Genomic DNA, 11267 nt, shown 5'->3' with positions numbered 1-11267 from the left:
CACACACACACACACACACACACACACACACACACACACACACACACACCTTTACCTGTCCGCTGATATAATACAGAAGAACTAAAGCATTTCAGTCCGTAGAATTGCTGTATTATCTCAAAGTCTCGGCACGTGTGCCGTGAAGTCAGGCTGGCATCATCTCTTCTCAGCTGCCCGTGTTGATTGAGGGCAAAAGGATCCTTACCTGGAACAGGAAGTTGTTTTTGAAGAAAGTGCAGACGACTTCGCTGGACTTTTTCGCCGCTTGCTTCAGAGCGCGGGGGAGGTGGACTGTGGTACTGGACTCTGCGGGCACACCTTTAGTGGCCTATATCCCACAATAAACAGAGAAAGGACCACTGCACGGTTAGAGACGGCATACCAGGGTTTGTGTTAATTCACTCTCAAGTCAACGCATGAAAAGAGAAGTGGAAACCCACTGTCCATAGTGTTGTTGAACCGCCCTGCTGTTCTGTCCCATACTGTCACACGGAGGTAATTACTGTGGTGGATCTGCATGTGGATTGCTGGGTGCTTACACACATGGCCCTATTTTAAGGCAACATGCCACCTTTCAAAATCCGTCCTGTACTTGTCAGTAAAGTGCTGCCATCGTTTGCTTTCATGTGGTTCACCTCTCACCTATTTTCTCCACTAAATCACCACCACCCTGAACTCGAATGAAATGTTAACGCAGCTACTCATTCACCGAGTTAAACGCCTCCTATAAAGTGAGCCTGATTAAAGAGAATGGACGTGGACAAACAGCCTCCTCAGTCGAGCTGCATTATACTGTGGAGCAGAGACACTCTGTCCACCCGTAGGGGGGGAAATAGACTGAGTGAATAAATGAGTTCATTTTTGAATCACTGAATTACTCTGAACTGTCCATCACTAACCAGGAATGTTCTCTTTGCTCCCACCAAAGAAGACATTTTAACTTTATATTTCATCTTTGTAGCAGCTATTGCTATCTTACTTCCCTAAACAAAACCAGCTACATGGAAATATGTCAAGTCCCTTACTTAGAAATAATCAGTGTTAGGATTCCCTATAATTATTATACATTACATCTGCTATGGTTCCAGCTAAACATGCACAAGAACACACATAAAATGTATGCGTGTATTCCAGTTTCTGTTTGTGTCACAGAGGAAATGCGCTTCATTTTCGACTACGCAACTAAAAGGCAATGAAGAGGGAACAGGTGTGGTCACACTCTTGCTGATGTGGCCTGTGTAGGCTGCCGAAGGTTAGCTCATGTCAAAGTTTATTCTTGACCTCAGAAACAGAAGTTTATACGTCGATATGATAATGTTACTAAATAGGCCTGGTGGTGAGATTGTTTTCTCAGCTGTTGTTTAAAAGGATGAACTTTGAGTCTGAGCAAACTTTATTTCTTTTGAGTGTGTATGTTATCCTCACAGGCGCCGTGATGTTGTAGCCTCTGAAATCCTCCTTCATGTCCACCTGAGAGCTGCGAGCACACGGATGCTCCATATTCCCAACAGCCGAGGACTCTCTGCACACACACATCAACACACACCACCATGATGAAAATGGTAGCTTCAGAAGGTTTTAAAAAGCATGGTTATTTTTGTAACCACCCCCCCACCCCCCCACCCTAACATGGGATTAACTTTAGCTTCCTGTTTGTAGTCAAAATTCCCTGGATTACATAAAGCGTGATTACATGAAGCGGACTCAGTAATTAAGACAAAGTCATGTGAAAAAGGATGCGATTAAAAAAAAGAGAGGAAATTACATGCTGACTTGGGTGGATCCCTGGTTCTCTTGATCACATAATGCTTCTGCAAAAAACAACACAGTTTGAATTTGACACATTAAACTGTGACACTTAACCATGAATCTTCTTTTCATTGAGTTTGGCTTGAATGAAGTTTTGAGTCTGAACAACAGGATATCTTAACACTTAACGTGGAACCCTTCATCCTGCTGAATACATTTCATTCACAGATGTACTGTAGATGGCATTTGTTCTCCCTTACTGCAGTCGATGGAACTTCCTTTGAACTTGTAGGCTGTCATTATATTGCGCTGGATTAAATCCATTTTGACCGTTCCATTGATGATGCCGTAGCGTGCCTCGGGTGTGTTGGCACCATGAGACAGATCGGTGCAGCAGGAGCCCTGCATGCTGGTGGGCCAGCACAGAGTGAGGTTCTTCCCTCTGACCTGAACAGCGAGAGAAGAAAGAAAAACTGATGAGTCCTTGCTGTCCTCTCACATGGAGCCAGCTTTGAAAAGAAAAAACACGTTATCTTCAAAAGAAAAATGTGGGCTCCTTTTACCTGCAGCTTCAACTGGTCCAGCAGTGGCTCCCAGTACAGACAGAATGGAGTTTCCTCCTCGGAGTCGAGGCCGAGCTGCTTGAGGGGGATCACTTCAGAGCGCCTGCACCGAGCTGTGATCTGCCCGTCGATGGACAGAGAGCTCTGACCTGCTGAGATGGAGATCTCGCTGCAGCCCGTGGAGAGGCTGACGTTCAGGCTCAGGTTGCCCTTCTCATGGCGCCAGGTCCCACAAAAGTCCAAGTCCGTGTCATTTTCACTTAAACCTGAAGGAGACAAAATGTGTAGGCACACACTGACAAAAGGTCGCTTGGTGTTTGGTTTCAACCCTTAAGAAAGTTGCTCTGACGTCCTGAGAGGACAAACATGTCTGTGTTAGAATACTGCCAGAATATGATGCTTCATCATTACCAATGATTCATTCATTTTCAGAATTCTAACCCTTTAAATGCCAGTTTGTTTACATAATGTCACTGTGAAAAAGATCACAAACATTTCCTTATTTCATACTTAATGCTAGATTTCTATCACAGTCGAGGGTATGTCAGTAATGAGCAACAACATTGACTTTGAAGCATTGCATCAAACACATAATACAGCAGCAATGTAAAAAAACATGTATTTGCCCTATGGGGCAAATACATGTGTTTGGTTAAATGTTTGGTTAAATGTGTTTGGTTAAATGGTTAAATCTGGTGAAACATAGTAAAAACTACAAATGCAGAGCTGGAGAATGAAAGCCTGATATAACAGAATGCATGCTTCTACACTATAGCGGCTGAGGGATCAATACATGTGGTTAGTCCTTAAGGAGGGTCTGTATTTTGTCTACACAGTTTATTATGGACTTATTATAGGATGTGAGGTACAAAATTTGAAAATAAAATCATGCCAATACGTAGGCCATATAACACAGCCAAAATGATTGAACAATTTAAAATTCAAAAGGCCAAACATGTCCCGAGTGAGGCGTAAGCGTTAAAAAAACAAACACTGGAGGTTTACACACAGAACAGATTTGTCTAATAATAAAGGAAATCTGCATCTTTAATCATCTTTCAATATTTCTATGGGCTCTAATATTGGTCAATCGGAGTTCCTCATCACCAAGGTTACATGGCCTGCTCATGGTGGCATGCAGCGAGTTACCAAAATGCCAAACCGCCACCGCGAGGAACTGGAGCGTGCCGCAGGCAGGCAGTCTGTACTCTGGCAGAGTTTTTTCTTTTAGCACAGGTTTACAAAGAGAGACAACAGATGTAATTCAGAAGTATTTCATTTCACAACCTCAACGTCTCACTGACCCTGTGGAGCCCACACAGTTAGCAGCAAGTGGAACTTTTCCTGTGTCGGCAGAATATTCTCATATTGTTTTAGAAGGCACTTTACCAGTAATGCTACACTTATCATATTAACACACTATGGCAATTAGGTCATTAATTACACTGTTTGATGACAAATATATGTTCGACTGTTACTTATACATTATGTACATAAATACAGAGTTACAGCAGTTTAAAGTCGCTGTGTTTTGTTCAAAAGCAAATGTACGTGACAAAAGCTCAGAAATGGTGTGAGATCATCTCCTCCACAGAGGAAACGTGCGGTGTCTGTTTGAAATCTTTATCATGCGCCGTGTTTGATCGTCTTTACTCGAATATCTCTACATCATAATGAACAGCGGGCCAATAGAGCCACTTCAGATGAAAGTGGGTTCCTTTTTGTCCCGGTGTGGTTATCTTACCTGTAGAGAGGAGGATGATGAAGACAAACACCCCCCCCCAGGTTATCTCTCAGCCGGGGCTCCATTGGTAACGACTGCCGTTGGGAAACAAAGAGAGAGAAATGCAGTTGTAAAAGAGGACCACGTCTGTATCTCCTCTCTGCATGGGCAGGGAGAGCCAACCACTGAAACCTGCTGCTGGTGAAGTGTGTGTGTGTGTGTGTGTGTGTGTGTGTGTGTGTGGGGGGGGGGGTTAAATGGAACGACATTGTGATATAAGTGTAAAAAGCACAACACACATTGATCTCTCACGTTATTTCTACGAGCAAACACACATCCGACATAAAACAAAAGGCCCTATCTAGAGGCAGCACAGGTTAACACAACACCATGTTTTTAATGATACTATTCTTACCCAGAAGCTTTGTTATCTGCACTCTCTTATCAATGAATACAAATGAGTTGCTGCTCAAAATACACACAGGGGCCTTTCTGTGCTGTTATCAATGGAAACAGTCTTCCCCTTTAACTGGCACACACACACACACACACACACACACACACACACACACACACACACAGTCTTTCCATCCCCATGTAGCAAGTTGATTTTCTCGTAGCAAGTAAAAAAAGAAACGTGGCTGATTTTGCCTGTTTCAACATTAATACACAGATGTTACATTATTGGATAAAAAGAGAAGACAATACAAATTTCCCTGAAAAAGATCACTTCAGGCCATGTGAGACTTGAATCATGTGAGCATTACCACACAGACGTGTGTCAATGGACCACACGCAAACATTTCTGTCATTTTCAGTTTCTACCAGACATGCCGACTCATTCCCGGCAGCTGCCACTGCACACACTTTCCAGGTTTACTAGATGCCTGCGTATCACAACCCACTTATCAACTTATCATTCAGCCGTGGTCACACCTCGCAATTTCAAACACGGCAAACAAACGCTGTGCAGTGACGGTGACAGCTTGTGTAGAGATGCAGAGGCAGATTTTGAAGGTTGTGGTTGTCCTGACCTCAACATCACAAGACGGGAAACAGTTGGAACCGTAGACACAGTAGAAAGGAACAGCAACGGAAAGGAAAGACAGACAAAAAGATACAGAGAGAAACATCAAGCTGCAAAGCCTGGGGGGGTTGCCTATTTATAACGATGTACTCTGAAACACACACCTGATACTCGAGAAGGACCTGAGAGCCTTGGACACTCAGACACAGACTCATAAACAAACACAAAAAGGATATTGAGCAACACAGAGCAACAACGGAACACTTCAACACGTTAACAGATATATAAGTTTTATATTTAAAGAGCGTCATTCACTGGTATTGACTGTTCACTGTAATCAAACTAATTGAACTAGCTGCTTCACGTGTTGCTTCAGAGTCAGCAGTGACATGCCAACCTTTAGCTGGTATAGTGTTCTATCTCGCTAATTGCTCTGAAAAAAAGCAATCTTTCAACAAGCTGTCTGGAAACTCCACGCAGCAAAACGTCTCACGACTGGGCTCAGAGTTACTGCAAAGCCTGACACTGTACAAACAGACTTGTATTCAGAGCTTTCTACTGCAAAATGGAGTTTTTTGAGTTTTGCTGGAATGGTTTGTTCTGTGGACAGAAGTTTGGGAGCAGAAGGTGCAGAAATATTCAAAATGTACAGAGCAGGACGATGCTGCGTTCCAGACGAGCCCTTGGTCGGAATTTTCAGTTCAAATTTCCAACTTCTGACCTCCAAGAGCTCCAGGTGCACCACGACAAACGTAAACAAAACCACGGCGGACCGGGACTAAATTCTTTGGCAAGTGTCCACGCGATTGAACTCTCAGCAGTGCACCCTCCACACTTTGAGTGGCGTTCCATTGTACTTTCTTAGTACGGGGTCGGAAATGTTTGAGTTCCGAGTTGTCTGGAATGCAGCACTAGCCCTGGTCCAGTTAAAGCTAGCTTTAACCAGGTCTAACTGGTGATTTTCATCAAATATACAAATTCAACCAGCACAAAAAAGCGAAGGCTGAATGAAATCAATACGAAAAGACAGATTATTTTCACTTCAGTTAAAACACACGGAGATTGTGTGAAACTGCAACCGCTGTCTATTTGACACGGCATGACTTGGATCCTTTGTGGTTTTGACACTTCCCTTTTTTTGATAATTCAAGGGCGTCAATAAAAGCTTGATGAAAAAGAAAGGTGTTTAAGTGTGACTTCATGTAGCTTTATGATGGAACACACGCCATTGTAATGCCTCAGCTGCTCAGAAAGTTCAGTAAAAAAAGAAAACAATGGTTTATATTTACTATATATTTAATATTCTTAGAATAGAGGCAACAGCTCAGAACTGGTTCGGACCCGACCGGCTCTCAACGACCAAAAGAGTACATGCAGCTAAGCTGCATAAAGATGTGATGGCGGTCTACTATGCTAGGCCATGCAGAAACTTGCTGTGGTTGCACCGTGGCCCACATAGCCCTTCACAAACCTACCCATCATGCACAGGTGTGCTGTCAATGCGTGCTCTCATTTTGCAATATCAACATATATTTTGCGATATAATAATAAACATTTGACAGTCGTTTGAGTGATTTCAGAGCGAAGAGTTCATTCTAGAAGTTAACTCACTTGTCAAATTCATGACTCAGATCATCCATCATGAGATCTTTAACTGCCATCAAAATCATTTATGCCATTGTTTATATGTTGTTGTTTGGTTTTGTATATGGGGGGGGACTATTGTTGCGTGCTGTGTTGTACTGGGACGTGTTTGGCCGTGGCACAGTGACAGCAGGAGGACACGTGAAGCGGCATAAATCACTCAAAGTGGTAAAGTAAAGTAAACTAAAGTCAAAGTGTTATGGTTCAAGTTAAAGTGTTCATATTTCCCTCAGCTGTGTGCAGCCAGTGAGGTATTCATGTCAATTCGTCATCGTGCATATTTGCGTGCAAACTGTGTTTGTGTAATGTTAACGTCGGATTGTTTTCTATGTCTAAATGTATTTATACAGTTCGACGGTGGATTGAGGATGGTGGTGTAGAAGGAGGAATAAATAAATCCATCAGTAGAAGGAACTAAAGGTGTCGTGTATTAAGAGGGAGGGATAAGATCTGAGCATGAAACTTCCATGTCAGCTGAGCAAACTTTTTTTGTGGTTTTCTTTTCATTGGTGCGAGTTGCCTAGTTTTGGAGATATCGGCCGTAGAGACGTCTGCCTTCTCTCCAATAGATGGCACTGGACTTATGGTCCTCAGAGCGCAAAAAAAAAAAAAGAAATACATTTGAAAAGTCAACAACAATGTTTCTTTCCAGAAATCATGACCCGGTTACTCAAGATAATCTGCAGACCTTGCTGTGAGCAGTTTCATGTCTTCCACAGTTCCTACCTTACCTAGTTCCTCCAACAGACAATCGAATGACAGATAATGTAAAATGGGATGTTTTCAGAAAGCAACCAGAAATGATGTTAAACTACGTTTGGTGACAGCTACACACACTTCAAACAATGTCCATGTTGGCTGATTCAATTCAGACCAGCCCCAGGAGCACACAGCCGTGTTTTGGGTTTTAAGTGATGACCCATTACTCAAAAACAAGACTCTCGAGCACTCATTCAGCATCACGCTGGTGACTCACCCCAGCCTCCACCAGATCCCGCACGTTACAACTCTCTGACTACAGCCGCCGAATTGATGACGACGAAACACAACTGCACTGAGGGAAGTGCCCGGAGTGGCCCCGACCACAGGCAGCAGGCTACACAGTGATGGGCTCAGTTCTGTAGAAATGTTTGAGAGATGGCGAGAGTGTCCCCCCCACCACCAACACAAACCCTTCTGTGCTCAACATGTAAAAAGTGTTACCACTACGTAGCGTGTATGTATATGCATTTAACATTTAAAAAAGTGTCAGATCCTTTGTATGGGGCTTGAAAACACAACTTTACTTCCAGCTGAACCCACCTATAATCTCCCTCTCTCAACTGGCTGAACTGACGTGTAAACTACCTCCCTCTCTTCCCCCACACCCTCTCTATTGTCCCTGCAAGGCGTCCAGGCATCAAGAATTTCCCCTTTTCTTTCACTTCCCAGCTCTCATGTGTGAGTGTGTGTGTGTTCTCATTTTTCAGTACTAAGCGCAAACAACCGAAACTTGCTGCCTCACTGCACTCGTCACTCCTCCGCACGTATAGCAGGATATAGAGCCCTGGCGGGTGTTAATGCGTGAATGCTCGCATAAACTCCAGCAACCCACGCATGTGTGAACGAGACGGGCCACCGTAAACCCCCGACCCCCCAGTCTGTCACTTTGTGATTTCCAGTAAAAATGATCCATGTGTCCTCCCATCGCTGCATCACACAGGGGTCTGACTCACAGCTTGGCTTCATGCAAAGTGGAACGGCAGCCAAAACAATGTGTGCCTCAGACAGCAGACAGGGGTGACAAGCTCCTCTGAGTCATGCCTGAGCCATTTCATGGAGATGGAGAGTTTTTATCTTCACATTTAGCCACAACTACTGCATGTATTGCCACAAACAAACAAAAGCCGGTGCAAGACGGACGAAAGCGAAAGCATTTGCCAAGAATGTTTTCATTAATCAAGAACGAAAGAGGATGATCTTTACGCACTTTGTTAATATTTCTGTTTTTTGGTGAATGTCTCAACAACCACTGGATGGGTTGCCATGACATGACTTTGGTCACCACCCACAGACTGTACATAAGAAGTGGACGTAGTCATCTGACGTCACCCGTTGGTTTGTTGACTGCCGTTTTGAAGCCTCAAGTTCGGCGTTTTGGCTGTCGCCATCTTGTTTTTTTGCAACCAGAAGTGACACGAGAGGGTGGAGCTAAGTACAACCAAACAACATTTTTAGGCGACTAAAGTGCTCCAATAAACTCAAATCAAAATTTGAATAGCTCCAGTGGTTTATGACCCACCCCCCCCGAAAACTATCTTTTGAGTTTAGTGCTCGTTGGCATGTTAGCAAACACTGTCATACACAAAACCAAGATGGTGAACATGGTCGACATACCAGCTAAACATTAGCGTGTTAGCATCATCATTGTGAGCGTGTTAGCTTGCTGATATTAGCGTGCTGTGTGAAATTCTAGCCTCACAGAGCTGCTAGCATGTCGCACAGCTTCTAATGTGAAGCCGCGGGCTGCAGTTAGCCAAATGTTCCCATAATTAAGAGATAATTGTCAGATTTGACGGTGGATTCTATCAAAAGGCTGATTTGGCTTTCAAGCTACAGCTGCACCTCAGATCTGATGTGTTCAGTACAGTAGAGTAGTCTACCTTGAAAACACCACGTCCTGCCGCTGTCAAAGACGTCTGAGTGTCACGTTTTCTGCTTTTCATGTCTGCTGCTGACTGCTCACCTGAATGACATATAGTCCATTTCGTTAGTGCTTATCGTGTCTCAGTTGTTGTTTGCACAGCAGTTTTTTTTTAGTTCAGTTAAGAAATCTCGACTCAAATAGGAGTTTACATACATTATCTTGCTCCCACGTTTACAGTAGACTGAATTTGTAGTTTGGATTTTGTCCTGCAAGTGTTGCGGTTCGCAATGGTCCCACTCCTCTGCAAGCACCAGAGTGAGGTAGCAAAGAATGCGCATGGAAGAGTAATTCAAGGAACAAAAGCTGCTCTTTGTTGTCCGGCCTCAGAGTGACAGTGAGCGTGAATAAGGGTCAAAGATCACTGGCTGCTTCGGAGGCCGTTTAAGCCAATGGTTAAAAGACAGACACACACTATACACAAACAGCTCAAACTCTCTGGACAACACTGCCAAGATGACAGGGAAGCGGAATATATTTTAAAACACGACCCTGACCAAACCGGTCAGAAATAGTCTGTTCTCACTTTTTCTTCTGAAGAAACACACTGACCTCGTTTGTCTTCTTGCCAAAGCCGCTGCTGTGAGAACACTGCACTGTGCTACACTGTTGTGCGCTGCTGCTGCCAACATGGTTACGAGATAAGATTTGCGTTTGTTTTCCTTAGGCACAATGCAAGAAGCAACTGGCATTCTGTGTCTGCCGTTTTACATGTTGGTTTAAAGCACGTAGTCATCCCACTTCAGGACCTGCGAGTGAAAGCGGAAAGTGACGGTCATACACTGAGCAGCTACCGTGGAAGCTTCTGAAAGGGAGACTTGCGACATGTAATTGCAAGCGTTCATAATAACTTTGGATTTTTTTCTTCATATCCGAATACAGCAAAACTAACTACAATAGAAATCGTCACCGTCATCTGCGCAGAAACGTATCGACTTGAAGACTGGATGTAATGTGGCTAATGTGGAATGTTCCCCAAGCTACATTTGTGTTGGGACCTTGCATTCTTTGTGAGAGCACCATAGTGATGCAGTGTGCACGTCTGCACGAGTGTGTATACACATACATTTTATCTGTATCCTGCCGTCCTCTGTGAGGAAATTGGAGGAGCAGGTGGAATGCTGCAGATATGTCCTTTGGGGCTATGAATAAATCAATAAAACAACACACACACACACACACACACAGACAACAGCCAGCATGTTATTAGGGCCTAATTCACCCCCAAGCGTGGCCTTAGGTGTGGGTCACTGGGTTTAGTCTGCCATCAGGGGCTTTCTTTTCCTCATTATGAAAAATGAAGTCAGCATAAAGGAGAAGGAGTTTATACAATGAGTCACACACCCTGTGCAATATTTGCATTTCAAGGGATCGGGCGCTAAGAAAAACAAATCCCTCCACGATTGTCATTTGTTCACTTTCGGTGCTCATCTGATCTGCAGGGTTTACAGATTTTCAAACTGGTGCAAAGCCCAGGTTATTCAAACTGTGGTTCTTTTTTCCACTGAGTGAAGTCATTTGATTGTGCACCGAGGCACAGTCAGGAAACCGCATGCTGTAAGAAGAGCGAGGTAGAGCCTCTCTGACGTCTGTTTGTCACCATGAACCTGAACACCAACTCTTCATAAGGGAAAAGAATACACAACACCTGGTACAACCCTGTTACTGTAAATAATGATAAGGATACCTTCATGACACCAGCCCTGAAACATTACAAAATAAATAAAAACATGTTGTCCAAAGAAATAAGATCTATTGGATGTGCGATTTAGCACGAACAATGGAGGACTGCAAACCAGGCAACTTTATTATTAATCATATAGCTATATATATACATATACATATACATATATATATATATATATATATATACACATA

The 11267-nt window shown here is 43.5% G+C and overlaps 1 protein-coding gene across 1 annotated transcript in view; it reads right to left on the bottom strand.

Annotated features, from left to right (window-relative positions):
• The window catches only part of LOC116382902 (adhesion G-protein coupled receptor G5-like), a 41560-nt gene that overhangs the window by 6099 nt on the left and 24194 nt on the right, over positions 1-11267 (bottom strand). The window contains exons 2-7 of the mRNA XM_031846341.1: positions 4057-4102; positions 2313-2578; positions 2010-2196; positions 1766-1811; positions 1426-1522; positions 206-328 (exon numbers count right to left, since the gene is read on the bottom strand). Coding sequence (XP_031702201.1) covers positions 206-328; positions 1426-1522; positions 1766-1811; positions 2010-2196; positions 2313-2578; positions 4057-4102 — 765 coding nt within the window. The remainder of the gene's footprint in view (positions 1-205; positions 329-1425; positions 1523-1765; positions 1812-2009; positions 2197-2312; positions 2579-4056; positions 4103-11267) is intronic.

The sequence above is a fragment of the Anarrhichthys ocellatus genome, unplaced genomic scaffold (assembly GCF_004355925.1).
Source record: "Anarrhichthys ocellatus isolate YVR2014 unplaced genomic scaffold, GSC_Weel_1.0 scaffold6, whole genome shotgun sequence".
Classification (NCBI taxonomy): Eukaryota; Metazoa; Chordata; class Actinopteri; order Perciformes; family Anarhichadidae; genus Anarrhichthys; species Anarrhichthys ocellatus.
This window is presented reverse-complemented; position numbering and strand designations above follow the sequence as displayed.